The sequence below is a fragment of the Pelodiscus sinensis genome, chromosome 2, assembly GCF_049634645.1.
Source record: "Pelodiscus sinensis isolate JC-2024 chromosome 2, ASM4963464v1, whole genome shotgun sequence".
In the NCBI taxonomy this organism is placed as follows: Eukaryota; Metazoa; Chordata; order Testudines; family Trionychidae; genus Pelodiscus; species Pelodiscus sinensis.
Genome location: NC_134712.1, coordinates 106930315 through 106946721, shown reverse-complemented (window position 1 = coordinate 106946721; position 16407 = coordinate 106930315). Strand labels below are relative to the sequence as shown.

The 16407-nt window shown below is 43.0% G+C and overlaps 1 protein-coding gene across 1 annotated transcript in view; it reads right to left on the bottom strand.

The window, feature by feature from the left end:
- The window catches only part of JARID2 (jumonji and AT-rich interaction domain containing 2), a 298892-nt gene that overhangs the window by 123857 nt on the left and 158628 nt on the right, over positions 1-16407 (bottom strand). The window contains exon 3 of the mRNA XM_075921199.1: positions 14009-14150. Coding sequence (XP_075777314.1) covers positions 14009-14150 — 142 coding nt within the window. The remainder of the gene's footprint in view (positions 1-14008; positions 14151-16407) is intronic.

The following is a 16407-nucleotide window of genomic DNA, read 5'->3' as shown; positions in this document are numbered from 1 at the left end:
TTAATAGCAACGCACTAATGAAACTATTTATCCTTAACTAGGAACACAGTTCATCCCAAACGCTCATGGATATTACTTTGTTAAATTGAACTGTTTCTCACAACAAGCTAAGTATTTAAATACAAATCAATCAGCCGCTAAAAGAAAATAAAACCTTATAAATTGGGAGAACAATGCCTACATGCTTACCTACCATCACCAGATCTATTAACTGTAAAGTGCTTTGCATCTGTCAGAGAAAAGGTTCTGTGTAAGTAAAAAGCTTTGTAAGTCCCAAAGAAATGAAGACCACCAGGTTGACTACTTGTGCAATTGTGTTACACACATAAACCCCTTCCCTTCCCTCCAGAGCCCTCAACCACAATTTCATTTCAATTCGACAAATACAACTCGGACAGTCCAATGATATTACATCTGCACACAGGAAACTCAGAATGCACTCAAACATGGTCCAGTGCACTAGCTACTCTACTCTTCCTGTGATTCATTTTAACATTAAATATGTTGGCTAGTCAGATTGTCCCGCTCATAAACCAGCATGCACAATCATTTCTGCCATGTCAAATAAAATTGCAAGCACTGCTTGAAGAGTGCAACTTGAACAGCTTAATATACACAAAAAGTGCATTTCCTACTGGAAATGCAATGGGGCATGAAATTAGTGACTGCTGAATGCTTTTAGTTCTCCTCCCCAGAATTTTAGCTTAAACTTTCATAATACTTTTCTTCCCTCTCCCCACAAACAAGACTGTATTTGTTCTAAAAGAAAGAAAGAAACAATGTCTTTTATGTAAGTATTTGAAAGAAAAATTAAAAATCTTGCAAACGTCTACTAAACATGTGGATTAATTTTATAAATAGTGCTGCACAAAAAATAAATGCATGAATACATTTGGCAATTTTCGACAAATGTGTTTTGCTTAGGCCAAGTAAATGAATAACCACCTGATTACTAACATAAAACAAGGCCAAGACCCAGAGGATTGATGTGCCGTTCATTGCAAACTTCCTCTACATATTTCCCTTTTTAATTAAATAGAGCTACTGTTACTAGAAAGTGTACAGTCACCATTGGGCATTGCTATGCACTGAGAGCCCATGAATTCCTAAAGCTACTTTTAAATTATCTGATGAAGACATCATCATCTGCCACGACATGACTGGTCATACTACTTTGAACAATACTCGATAACCTCCTCAACTGAGAACTACAATATTGCCTGAAATTAAGACACTCGTCCATGTAACAGGATTCAAAACCTCATGCAAGTTATCTTTCTTCTCCCTTGGTGATAAGAAGCAGCTTTCTTAAGACTTCTAGGTCTGAGTCTGTGAGGATGGTCCTGCACAACAGATGAAGAGTCTCAGTATTTTGCTGTCCTTTAGTCATTTGCCAGGGTTTCAGACCATCTCCACCAACAGAATGAAAGAGGCCAAAATTGCCTCTGCTTACATGGGAACTGGAATGCAACCCAGTAAACAATAGAAGTAGTGTTTTAACGCAGCATTTTGAAACGTTTAACAAAAATCCTAACACATACAAGGACAAAAGCAATACTTCATTGACATATTTTTGCTGCCAAAATATTATAATATTTTCAATACCTATTTATTCATATACATTTGGAAAGTGACATAGTTATTACCAAAAGTAAACCAAAATATCCACATGCAGGTGGTCCCTTTAATAACCCATTCAAGAAACCAACTATACATTTGTTGGCAAGACCAACAAAAACTTTGTAATTTAGCCAGATGTCACAAAATTGAAGATAATAAAAACTTCTAAGTACCTAGGAATACAAGATGGGTCATGCTTTTCAAAATGGACTCAGCCCAGCCTCTCTTGGCACACAAAACTCAGCTACTTCTATACATTTTCAGGCAGGAGGCAAAAATGATGAGGTTTAGCAAATGTAACATACAAACACACAGGCACTCTCAAGTAAACTGGAGTGATCACCACATGCACAAGTTACCATATTTTAAAAGTATGATCCCATGTTCTTATTCTGCTATAAATTAATTTCCAATTATGAAATTGGTCTAAATTCCTTATGAGTAAAGTTCTACCAGGGTGAGTAGATTTAAAAATTGAGGTGCTATAAATCACTGGTTTTGATCATTATTGAAATCAGCAAGAAGGAAACCTTGATTTAAATAACCTACCTTAACTGTGTTTCGCATTTATACTTTTTAATTATTTTTCTAAAGAAAGGTTGATTCACATTAGGAGGTAAACATGAAAACATGCCTCTTTGCAACTAAATATCCATATACGACTGGGGGCTCTGATTCCTGCTTTCTACGCTCGCCAACACCCCCCCCCCCCCCCCGGGTGCAGCGTGTCAATGGAAAGGGGTGAGTGAAGGGGCTGGGCGTGCAGGGTCTTGGGGGAGAGTGTATGTGAGGGGCTTAGGGGTGCAAGGTCTCAGCAGGGTGGTGAGTGAGGGGGCTGGAGGTGCAAGGTCTGAGGAAGATGGTGAGTGAGGGGGCTGGGGATGTGGGGTCTTGGCTTGGGAGCAGCGTATGAGTAAGGAGGCTGGGGCTGCCCCAGCTCTCTCTTCCCACCTCTGACCAACTGGGCTCTTCCTCCCCCCCCCCCTTTCCAGCCATTGGGAATGGCTGAGCCACTTGCGCTCTCCCCCCCATCCTCCCACAGCCACTGTAGGGGCCTGGCCACGCCAGCCCTGGCTCTCCCCCTGGCCACTGGGCAGGGCCAGGCCAAGGCCGCGCCAGCCCCAGTTTTTACCCCGCCACCAGACAGAGGCCGCGCTAGCCCCAGCACTCCTCCCCACCCTCACCACTGATTGGGTTCAGATGGGTGGAGGGGACAGGGCGAGGCACGACCCAGGGGCAGGGATGTCAGGCTCGGAAGGCAGAGGGACCAGAGGCACGAAGTGGGAGCTGGGGCCGCTGGCCATAGCCAGTAGCTGAGGACAGAGGTGGGCTGTAGAGATGCAGAGTAACGTGATGACATCACTATCATCCTGCAGGAAAAAAACGTTCCTACACGGGGAGAGAAATGTAGCGCTGCTTCTTGCTAATCAGGAGGACCCACTAGATGAATTAACATTTATTTAAGAACTTATATAGTTTAGTTTACATTTATTCAGATTTTTTATTTTTTAAATTTTTATAAAAAATAGTAACTCGTGTATTTCCTATATAATGGATGATGGTTACTTTTGTATTTACAGTAAAGTCTCGGTTATCCGACTTTCACTAATCCGACCTTCCCTTTTATCAGACAGTGCCGTCGGTCACATGATGGCACAGGGCTCCAAGGACACTTCATACCACAATGGCACGCAGCGCAGGCTCGGCAACCCTACTTCCCCACCCCACGCCTAGGGCAGCTCACGCCCGTGCTGCAGACTCACCCGGTGCTCAGGTATGCTGGGCCCATGTCTTGCTTGAGGCCCAATCCTGGCTGTCCTGCTGCGTTAGCGGCTCTGTTTTTTGGAACGGGCCTGGACCCGGCCGGAGCAGGCAGGGAGTCCCAGCCGAGACAGGAAGGGAAAGGGAGGGGGACGAGGGGAGGCAAGAGCGCCGGGGCCTTGGACATGTACAGGCGGCCCGAAGTCTGGGCCGAGGCAGGAAGGGAAAGGAGGGGCAGGGGGTAGCGAGGGGAGGGGCCGCTACTGGGCTGAGGAGAGGCAGGAGCCCCGGGGCCTTGGGCATGTCCAGGCGGCCCAGGGGAGGACGACGACACGGCGTCCGGAATCCACCAGGCAGGGGCGGATAAATGCGCCACAGGGCCCTGGGCAGCGAAATTTGACATGGCGTATGCGCGGGGCCTCGGGAAGCGTGGGGCCCAGGACAGCCGCCCCGCTCACCCTGCCCCAAATCCGCCGCTGCCTCCAGGGAGGGGGCAGCACATGCACCAACCGTCCCCGAGACAAAAAGCGGAGCCCGCTTGGGAGGCTTCCCCCCCACCCCCCCAACTGCCGCTGCTGCCGTCCCTATTATTCGACATTTCCGGTTATCCGACCGTCCTCCGGTCCCGTTTAGGTCAGACAACCAAGACTACTGTATATTTTTTAGGCTTTATACAGACTGAAACTGAAATTCAATGAAAATATTCACATCCAGCATTTTATTTTATGTTTATTTAAAATAAAAATACCTGAAATGTGCTGTAAACATAGGAGGAAATTTTTGCATTATAACAAATTGAATCACTAAGAAAAGAAAGTACTATCTGTAGTTAGTGCACTGAACAGATTGTTTCTAGTTACCACATTTGTCAGGAGTTTAGAATGAATAGACTTCATTGTCACATACATCATTTTTATTCAGAAATTAGAAGAAAACAAGTTTCACTTCTTTTTCAACTTATCTGGTTTATTAATTTTGAGGGAACTTATCATTGATCTAAAGATGCTGTTAAATTAATAAACCAGTTTTTAACAATACTAGTCTTTATTGCAGGTGCAAAGAGAACATTTTCTTCATTTCAGTTTATTCAAAAACTGGTTTCACAGTTCCTAGCCAGTGATTTCCACCAATTCAGTGGTTTGAACATGGCAGAAAACATGTATTGCTTAATATTATTTTGAGAATTTACTTTAAATTGTTTTAGGGGATAATAATTGGAGGCCTTAACATTTGAAATTTAATTTTAAAATGCATATTTTTAAATACAAAATATATAATGCAAATTAAAAATGTAATTGAAATAAAAATGTGATATAAAGAATTCCTCATTTTAAAACAGATTTTTATAAGCCCTGAGCTTTACATTGATTTCCTTCCTTTCCTAACACCAAGTTGAAACAGTGAAAAATTGTAGCATTAAAAAATTCAAAGGTCTACATTTTTGTCCTTTTCCTACAATTTCTGCAATATTCCTCAGAACAGACACAAAACAGTTCCAACTGTGTGCGCGCGCGCAGTAAAGACAAATTTCTTTGTTTCCCGGTTAATCTAGCTATATAGAAAACTCTCCATCCAATCTGCAGCAAAGATATTAGTTACCTTACTGAGGCAATAACTTCAAAGGTTAATTGGGGTAATATTGCTGAGGAACATCAATTGAGTTTAAACCTGGATAATTGCTAAATTTCCCCTCCACTCCATGAGACTTTTTTGTTTGTATTGCTTGGGAAAAGATTTAAGATAGGCAGGTAGGCTGGAGCCTCCCTTAAACAAGAACTAGAGAGTGTCCACATTGGTGGGGAAAAGAGCAGTGTTACTACTATAACTTGCGGAACTTTACTGCGTAGACAAGGCCTAAAAAATGCTTAGCTGGAGTCTCTGTTTTAGACACCCTTTATGATTTCCCTCTTTCATTTTTGCCCTGGAGTATGAGCAACTCACTAGTTCTTTAAAGCAAAATTTTGTCATGCCATCTTGGCAGCAACGTGATTAGCCTTTTCTCCTATTCATCCTTTTGGAAAAAAATCGATTTCCCAATCTTCCCCCTGCCCCCCAAAAATCTGCACTTCCACTATATGAGTACAGTGTAAGAATAACTGCTGGGAAATGCTGGTAACCCACTTATTACAGCTAGACAATGAAAAGCAGGCCTTGGACACACTCATGCAAGGTTCTCCCTGTGCAATCTGAAAAATATTGATAATTTTAAATGAAAGTCATTGTGAAATGTAAGGGTTTATGATTCTAAGGAAAAGAGGAAGTGAGAACAGAAGAATATGGACAACAGACTTCCACAAAAAGCAGACTTTAACAAACTGAGAACTAATAGGTTAGATACCATGGGAGGGAAATTTGAGAGATGGAGTTCATGAGAGCTAGGAGCTTCTCGGAGACAGTATTTATGGCAAAAGAGACAACTATCCCAATGTGAAGGAAAGATAGAAAGAATAAGAAGAAACCAATCTTCTTAATGATTAAAAAAATTAAAAGGAATCCTACAAAAAGTGGGAACATGGAAAAATTCCTAAGGATGAACACAAAAGAATTGCATAAAATCACAAAATCCACAGCACAAAATGTGCTACACTCAGTAACGGTCACAGAGGACAATAAAAAGAGGTTTTAGAAAAACATTAGGAATAAGAAAAAAATGGAAGAAAATGTATGCCCATTACTTAGCTGTGTAGGAAAGCTAATAAAGGATGACATCAAGAAGGCTAATCTGTTTAATATCTACTTTGCATTAGTCATCACTAAAAAGGTTAATGGTGACCAGATGCTTAACAGAATATTAACAAAGGGAAGGACCACAAGTCAAAACAGGGAAAGAACAAGTTTTAAAAATTACAGAAGTTATATGTATTCAAGTTGGCAGGGTCTGATAAATTGGTCCTTGGACAGTTAAAGAACTAGCTGAACCAATCTTGTAACCATTAGCAATTATCTTCTGGTGAGCACTTGAGGTCAGCGGCAAACATAACGCCTACTTTTAAAAAGGTACCGAAACGTAAGTCGAATACCTAGAAAGACACTAGAACAAATTATTAACCAGCCATTTTGTAAGCACCTAGAGGACAAGTGAGTGATAAATAATGGCCAGTGTGGTTTTGTCAAGAATAAATCATATCAAACATACCTAATTTCTTTCTTGAATAGTGTTACTGGCCCAGTGGTCAAGTAAGAAACTCCAGAATGGATTTATCTTGGCTTCAGTAAACTTTTTGACAAACTCCCATAATATTCTAACAAACAAACTAGGAAGATACAGACAAGGTTAAATTGATATAAAGTGGATGCACAATGGGTTGGAGAAATAAGTACTCAAATAAGTGGGATCTGTGTATGGGTGATGTTTAAGAAGTTGTATTTATGTATTGAAAACACACTTTTAGAATCTATGTCCCATGCAGGGTAGACAAACAGGTTTTACCAGTCAAAGGGACATAGAATGTCCTATAGACCTTGTCTCCCATATAAATTAAGTATTGTAAATCCAACACAAAGTAAGCCCCATTTCTATGTAAAAAAGGTAGACAAGAGGATGTAAACTCAATAGGGAAAAGCACATCGGAATCGGAATCCCAAGGAGTCATCCTGGGTCAAAAAATGGTGGATTTGGGGGGTACAAGAGGAGTTTTGATGCCTTGTTATCCTGTATTGGTGGGGGGGGGGGGGGGAAGCAACCAGGCAGTGTGGAAACAGGATCTCAACCAAGCTCAGATGAAACACTGCAAGAGAACGTTTAGGTGAGATAAGAATGCTTTAGACAAGGACTGTGATACTTTCGTTCTATTGGTAACAATTTCTGTTTCCATTATCATCACTCATTCTCTCTTAAATTCCTACCTTTGTTAATTACATTCTTGTTTTATTAGGAATACATCTCAGTGCTCTAGTATAAGGCAAAGTAGGAAACCCAAGTTGTAACCTTCAAACTGCATGTTCACCATCTCTTAAAGAAGCAGCTTGCCTGATAATTTCTGAGTGCGCCCAATGACAGGGGCTGGATATTACAGGCAATCCCCGGGTTACACGGATCTGACTTACGAACAGAGCTTTTCTCGCCGCGGAGGACACGGGCGGCGGGACCGCCCAGACGCGCCGCGTCCTCCAGAGCGAGAAAAGCTGCGCCGCGTCTCCCAATTCTGCTGGGGGGAGGGCCCCCCAGCAGACTAAGGAGACACGGAGCAAAGCCGCCGAAGACGAGGGCAGCGGGACTGCGGTGCGTCTGGGCGGTCCTGTCGCCTGCATCCTCCGCGGCGAGAAAAGCTGCTCCGCGTCTCCCTGCTCTGCTGGGGGGGACCCCCAGCAGACCAGGGAGACACGGAGGACGCAGGCAGCGGGACTGCGGCACGTCTCGGCAGTGCCGCCACCCACGTCTCCCTGGTATGCTGGGGAGGTGGGGTGCAGCTAGTGCACCCCCGCAGACCAGGCTTTTCTCGCCACTGGTCAGTTTCAGCAGCGGCTGAATCAGGACACCTGGGGTACAGCAGCTGGGGGGCTGCTGGGATGGTCCCACAGTGCCGAGGTGCGGTGCTACTGGACCAACCCAGCAGCACCCCAGCTGCTCTGCCCCAGGCGTCCCCAAGTCAGCCGCTGCTGAAACTGACCAGCGGCTGACTACAGGAAGCCCAAGGCAGAGCTGCTCTGCCCCGGGATTCCTGGAATCAGCCGCTGATCAGTTTCAGCAGAAACTGACTTGGCGACACCTGGAGTAGAGCTGCTGGGGTGCTGCCGGGTTGGTCCTGCCATGCCAAGGGTCGGCGCTACCAGACCAACCCAGCAGCACTCCAGCTGCTCTGCCCCATGCGTGTCCGATTCAGCCGCTGCTGGTCAGTTTCAACAGCGGCTGAATCTGGATGCCTGGGACAGAGCAGCTGGGACGTTGCCGGGTTGGGTCCCCGCAGCGCCGCACCTCGGCGCTGCGGGGACCAACCTGGCAGCACCCCAGCCTCTCTACCCCAGGTGTCCCCAAGTCAGCTGCTGCTGAAACTGATCAGCGGCTGATTCCAGGAAGCCAGGGGCAAAGCAGCTCTGCCTTGGGCTTCCTGTAGTCAGCCGCTGGTCAGTTTCAGCAGCGGCTGAATCGGGGACACCAGTTCCGACTTACATACAAATTCAATTAAGAACAAACCTACAGTCCCTATCTTGTAGGTAACCCAGGGACTGCCTGTACAGGAAAACACTCTTCAATGGGTATCAAAGATTGTGATGCACCTAATATTAATCTGCAACGCAAAGTAGGACCACCAGAATCCTGAGGAGAATGCTTAAGTTGTTGACAGGCTGGTGTTACAGGCAGCAACACCCAGCTACCACAAGAAAGTCTTCCACCTAATAAGGTGGCTCAGTGCCTTAGGCACACTAAGTGGTACAGTTGTGAAAAGCCCAATATCAGCCTGTGGTGTATTAACAGGAGCCTTGTACGCACAATATGGGAAATAACTATTCCCCTCTACTCCACACAGGCTGAGGCCTCGCCAGAGTACTGTGTTCTCGGTCAGACACTGAAGGAAAAATATGGACAAAGAGATAAAAGACTTAGAAAACCTGACCTATGGGGCAAGTTTAAAAAACTGTGCCACCTTAGTCTTGAGAAAGGAAGAGGAATCTAGTAACAGTCTTCAAATATGTTATGGCTGTTATAAAAAGAACAGTAATCAACTGTTGTCTGCATCTACTGAATATCACACAAATAATAATTCGCAAAAAGGGAAATTCAGTTTAAAATATTAGGGGAAATGCTGAATAGGGATTGTTAAGTACTAGGCTTTCAAAGCAAGCTGTGCAATTTTCACCAAAAGTTTTTAAGAAAAGGTGAAACTCACACCTGTCAGGAGATGAACTAGATGACTTCCAAAAGTCACTTCCAGACCTTCATTATGACGACACTTATGATCATCAATCAAATCCAGATACTGCATCTCCATTCATGTTATGCTTTCATGACCACAGCTTCTGCACACTTTTGAGGAAGTCCTCAGAAAATCCCCAAAAAATATGCGGTTGGGCAAGTGAAACAGCATTTCCTTTTCTAAACAGTTAGTCTCCTGCTTATACCTTATGTATAAACACCAGCTGGAATACAAAGCATTGCCAAATATACCCTGAACTATCAGCAAGTGCAGTGCAGTTCAGGTAACAAAGACTATTTCAACTTCAATAAGAAACGCAAAATAAACAATAGAATTGTAAGAATACTCAGATAGGGGGTTGGGAAAAGAGGAAATCTTTTAAGAAACAAATTTGAATTGAAATTCATATAGAAAGACTTCTTAGATTACTAAACTATATAACCAGAAAATCTTACAGCAGGTGTCCATATTAATTTCAATAGCCAACTAGCATTCTCTTCTCTACTTAAATGCTACAAGACAACAGCCGTGTACAAGTGACCCCTCACTGAATAGCAGATGGATGAAGCTTCCTGAAACCTCCCTCCTCTGCAACACATCTACAGAGGGGTAAATTGTGATTTGCATACATACATAGTTCAACACACACACGAAGCTTACATTATTAAATAGCACAGATTTCAAAGGTGTATACTTTTCTATCTATACAAACTTTTAAATGTCTTCCCCTATGTGTATTTGGCTAGTGATAATGCATGGCATTTTTTGAGGACCAGGAACAATGCACATTCTAATTATGGGAGTGAGAAAACTGTGGGTAGTCTAGCATTGGCATGTTGATCGTTTAAATGGGTATTACAGATGACAAGGACCATCAGTCAAGTTTAAAAGCTGAAAAGGAACATTGAGAAGTTTGGCCCGCGCGGGGTAGAATTTCCTAAAGGGTCATGAGCTCAGAAACACAGGAACAAAATGGCACCAGATATAACACTGAATGGAAAAAAGGAAATGTTGTTAGTTGGAGGTAGGGGACAGAAGCACAAAGAGCAGAAGAGTAAAATCAGGTAGACATATAATGTGAGGAGAGAGAGTCAGGAGATGAGGAAAGTCGATTTTTTAAAAAAGGGTATGTAAAAGACAAAAACAGTCAAGTTCTATATAAAGGCCAATTCTATAGACAAAAAAAGATTGTGTAGGGTTGTTTGGTTTTTGGGGGGTTTTTGGTGTGGAGGTTTACTTCTCTGTGATATGTAAAGTAAAACAGAAATGTTTCTTTCACTTCCATAAAAGCAAAAAATTAGGGATTTTTCAGCTTGACTTTTTTTTTTTTTTTTTTACAGAGATAGAAGTTTCAAAGATCTCAAGTTGCTTATTCTTGTTCCTTGGAGACCCAAAAATTTGGAGTGGGGGTTTCCACATCCCTTTTTAAGGGATGTGGAAATAGTGGTGCTGTTGAACCATTCACAAAGCTCTCCTCCCAATGATGTATCAGGTGTTTGCATTAAATAGGTATTTGGAAAAAAGTTTTTAATATTTCTAAAATCCTCTCAATTGTCCAGTTTTACTACCTTAGTACTTGTCATGTCACAATCCAACTGGTTCTTGAATCTCACGCTGAGTCTCCCAGGAAAAATATGATACAAAAATTTCTAAGCAGCCTTCTTTATACCTCACATTAAAACAATGTGGAAATAAAAGGCATACAGGCAGTCCCCGGGTTACGTACAAGATAGGGACTGTAGGTTTGTTCTTAAGTTGAATCTCTATGTAAGTCGGAACTGGCGTCCAGATTCAGCCGCTGCTGAAACTGACCGCCAGTTCTGACTTACATACAGAATCAACGTAAGAACCCCAAGCGTCCCCAAGTCAGCTGCTGCTGAAACTGATCAGCAGCTGATTCCAGGAAGCCCGGGGCAGAGCAACTCTGCCTCGGGCTTCCTGTAGTCAGTGCTGGTCAGTTTCAGCAGCGGCTGAATCAGGACCAGAGCAGCTGGGGTGCTGCTGGGTTGGTCCAGTAGCGCCCAGAGCGGCGCTGCGGGACCAACCGGCAGCGCCCCAGCTGCTCTGCCACAGGCGTCCGGAGAAAAGCCTAGTCTGCTCGGGGGGGGGGGGGGGGGGGGGGGGGGGGGGGGGGGCGTACTAGCTGCGCCCCCCCCCGCAGACCAGGAAGACGCGAGCGGCGGACCAAGACGCACCGCGGTCCCGCCACCTGGAGACCAGCAGACCAGGGAGACGGGGAGCAAAGCCTCTGAGGACGCCGGCAGCGGGACAGCCGCTGGGCGTCTGGGCTGTCCGCTGCCGGCTTCCCCCGCGGCTTTGCAAAGCCTCGGGGAAGCCGGCAGCGGGGCACCCCAGGCGCGCCTGGGCTGCCCCATTGTCCCTCCCTCCCCCACCTGCGGCTTTGCAAAGCCTCGGGGAAGCCGGCAGCGGAGCAGCCGAGGCGCGCCTGGGCTGCCCCGCTGCCCGAGCCCCTCCGGGGCTTTGCTCCGTGTCTTCCTGGTCTGCAGACCAGGGAGACACGGAGCAGCTTTTCCTGCTCGGAGTACACGGGCGGCGGGACCGCGAGGTCCCGCAGTCCGTGTACTCCGGGGCAGCCCCGTTCGTAACTGCGGATCCGACATAAGTCGGATCCGGGGCAGCCCCGTTCGTAACTGCGGATCCGACATAAGTCGGATCCGCTTAAGTCGGGGACTGCCTGTATTTCTCTTTTGCAGGTCTCCTTCTACGGTGCAACCTGCCTTGGCAACATTTCTATCAATGCAAAATAATAAATGTTAATTTTGTCATGGAACATTCAGAAGCATATATACATATCCAAACTTTGCTCATTTAATTTTAGAGGGGACCATTCTCTTTTCTGCTTTTCTCAGACTACCCAAGAAATCCCCAAACAAATGTTAAGGGGATTGTGTTAATAGGAATGTGTTAATAGGAGATTATTCTGGATTGGGGGGGGTGATTTCTATGAAGGATTATAAATTTAAATAATTAGTCCTTGGTAAATGTTGATTTCACCTAACATGTAGAAAAAGACAAAAAAAATATGTAACAGGCAGAAAAAGCTGCTTCCCCTACTCTGAGGCTTAGCCTACACTGCAGGGTTTTTCTGCAAGAATCCTTTTGCGGAAGAGTTCTTACGCAAAAACTTCTTGAGCAAAAGTATGTCCAGACCTCAAAGAGTATCACAAAAGCAATGTGCTTTTGCGCAAGATACCATCCACACTGTACAGAATGGCCATCAGAGCACCTGTGATTTTTCTGATGGGGGTTTCTTGTGCAAAAACCCCTTCGGAGCGTACACACCTGTCTTTTTGCGCAAGAGATGTAGCACAAAAAGGAGTTATTCCTCGTGGGGAGAGGAATAACTCTACTGGCAAACGCCTTCTATTCTGTCAATTTTCTTGTGCAAAAACATGCTTGCGGTGTGGACGCACCACCAGTTTTTGCGCAAAAACGCCTGGTTTTGTGCAAAAACCTTGTAGTGTAGACATAGCCTTAGTGACTGCAGGAATCCAGGGTCATTGCCAGCCACAATGCAATTCAGAGAGCTCTTCAGCCCCTTATCACAGTCCTACTCTCTCACTCAATAGCTGGGAGCTATCCCTGGGCAGGAGCCATTCAGCAGAAGGATAACTTCACCTGCATTCAACGATTCATCCTTCCCCAGTCACCCTATCTAGGGGTCTCTTTTTGCCAAGCCAGGACCTCAGCTACTGTTACACCTTGCACTCAGAAGCGCTGAGAGCCCAGTCAGTGTTACCTTACCCAATGATCCCCTTTAATTTACCAAAACCATGAAAATTCAAATCAATTAAAAAAATAAAGTACTTAAAACCCATAATTTCACACAACCGAGGAAAATAAAACCCAACAATACAAATTAATATTATCCAATGATAGCACAAAATACAAAAATCAAATTTTACCACAAGCCTATTTATAAGACATTTCTGAAACAGTTAATTTTAGTTCTTATTTTATACAAGAGAGGGGGAAAAAACCGACCTTTGCCTGTACTTTCTTTATTTTTGTTACCAAAAAAAGAAATCCTGCAATTTTAACCTACATTTTACACATTTAGAATTTGGCCGGCATCGTAGCAGAGTTCAACAGGGATTTCATAACTGCCTGCTAAGGAATAGGAGCCAGATTGCCGGAGCATTATCTCAGAGCAGTCTTCACAGACAATAACCCGCATCTTCATAGTGAGGCTCACAATTCCACTATTCTCAGAGGTGCTATGTATTTTAAAATCATGTTAGTATAGAACATGCAGCAATTTTAATATTCAAAATAAATCTAAAAGTAATTCTAATTTAATTACACTATTAAAACCTGTTTGTTGAAATTTTGTTATGTTGCATTGACAGCCCCCCAAAATACTGAGTAAATATTTAATTTAACAATCAACCAACCACAACAAAATGACAGTGAGATTGCCATGTTTTCTGCCACTAAACTAAAAAACTACCTAGATTTACCACCCCTCTGGGACTACCCTTGAGATTAAAGAACTTTAATTAAAGATTGTTCATTGAACCTCCAAGAATATGTCCAACCAAAACTGGCAAACTTAGAGCACCCACTTTGTCAAAGTGAACCCAAAATGCAAGCATATACTTTTTACAGCTGCTTGAAACACTCTACACTTGAAAATCTGTTTATACTACGGGAAATTTTGGCACCATCAAGCATTATTAATTGACTTAATTATAATTTACGTAGGGCAACAATGCTACTCTTGAAAGCTTGAGTTCTAAACCACCACTAACCTTTTCCTTGATGGCCCTTCTTCAAAATCTGAAGAACTAACATCATTGCTAGTTGAGGACACTTGGGATGCATCATCCTTCTCATTCTCTGACTGCTCCGATCCTGGTCCCAATCCCTTTGATGGGCCATTAGTGAGAAGTCCTGCAAAGGGTAGACAAAGACAGCATAGAGTATTTTAAATGTGTATTACAAATACTGAATAGGCCAAGAGAACATTCACACAGGATACCAACAGCAAACACATTCCAAATCGATGTACAACAATCGGTAAAGAAAAGTATTTGGTTCACACTGAAAAATCTTTTCCCATCCTTTTAAAAAAAAAGTATAATTTTATTGGCATAATCTCAATTATTCGTATAAATTCTGTATTTGGCATTAACAGGAATAATTTGTATACACTTCTGCATCGATGTAAAAATAAGTTATATGAAAAATTTCTATTTCTCCTCTTCATTCTGCTGTTTCCAATCATTGCAATTTATGATGTGTTAAGCACTGGTAAGTCCCAAAGGTGTGGTAACATACTGTTTGTTTCCTTTGACTTCCAAGTTCCACTTAACTACAACAGCTGTAGAAAAGGAGAGAAAGCTACACAAGGACATGGTGAATACACCACAACTGCCTTTCCCCTCTGTGACTTCGTATCTCCATTTCAAGAGCGTCCTACACAGCAGAGCTATGTATGTGGAGAAGGGGCCAAATATGTAGATTAACTATCAAATTTTGCTTCTCACTCACATAAGAGCATGCTGAGAAGCTTGATGCTGAGAAGGAGCAGTAGAACAGTGACAGATACCTTTCAAAAGAACTTGGAAAAATTATGATGCTACCAGGTCAGTATTTATTTAAGGTTTTAAGAACTGATCACTATAGAAATTCCAGTTTTGACTGGAAGAATGCTTCCGCTTTTTTGCGAGCCAACAATATACTCCTGTGGCAAAAACAGTTTTGTTCCAGATATTTGTCTCCACTATGCAACTATCGGCACTCTTCCCTCAATCTAACAACCCTTCCCCATTGTCATTTTAGCCTCCTACTTCAATCTGTCCCCCTTGAAGATATGTCAAGCAGCAGGTAGCAGCAGCATTCTGCATACCATGTAGCAGCACTGGTGATTACCTCAACAGCAACACTTCAAAACTAATCACAAACATTATATGGTAATAATCCATTTAAAACTGCCATTACCAAGATAGCATAGTGCTGAACTACTAATATACAATAGTCCCACTGCTTAGTTTTCAACTCTGCACATCTTCAAAGCAGCTTCTGATTGTAAATAGCTTGTCAGGAAGGAACTTTCATCCCCACTCAACCTGCTGTATATGAACAGGCATTAAGATGGGAAAGGGGACAAAAGGCCCTTTACTCTCCTGCGCACTTTTTATTCAGTGTTCACATTGACATTGTGAGCTGGTATGACATCTCTTATTAGACTCTCAAATATTTTGGGATGTTTGACTCCACACTAGCAGCTATAGCTGGCCCTTTCAAAAATAACTTAATTCAAGGGCTCCCTCATACTGCCACCTGCCTTTTTTTTCCAAAGCCTACACTTAGTCATTACATTTTAGATCACACTACATTTTTCATGGGATCAAAAGCATATACATGGTGGCTACAGCTGGAGAGCTGCAGTTGTGTGTATGTGATATTTTTAAACACTACTTTTGAACATCCCTTATAAAAACAGAAGCCTGAATTCTACTCTGGGGAAAATTAATTAAGACGGATACTCTGATTTTTTGTGAAGAGAAACTGCACAAGTAAATTGAGTTACACTTAAGATTTATATGCTTAATGTTCTCATTAGATAGTCTTCAAGGTAGATACAGCACAGAAATAAGTTAAGTAACTATGCTTAAATATTCACTTCCCTTTGTTACTAAATCCCTTTAATATTTTCTGGGCCATAGGTTTTAAATTGCAACATCAACAAATAACAATCTTATTGCAATGTATGCAACCTATAGCATTTTTTATGTAAAAAATTATGCATTTTGGGCTCCCTTCAGCAAGATTCAAACACAGCTGCCAAATTTTCTGTGCCTCTGCATGAGACAGGGCATGCAAATTATTGAGACACAAATTACATATTTATAAAGTTTTTGCATAACCTCAGAAACTTCAGTTTACTGTTGGCAGATCCTGCAGCAAGCACTGCTGGGGAGGAGGCTGGTAGAGCGATACAGAACTTGGCATCTTTCTTTCTAAAGGACGTCACACGGAGGAGAAAATATTTTAAAACCTTAAATTAGATTATATTTACATGCAGAATATCCTCACTGGAGACATTCAGCACAGAAATGTGGCTTTAATTCCGTTTCAATTTTCACTTTGCATTTTAACTTTAAAATGCTAATGATAAAATTTACAGTCTGTAAACTCCAGAGAA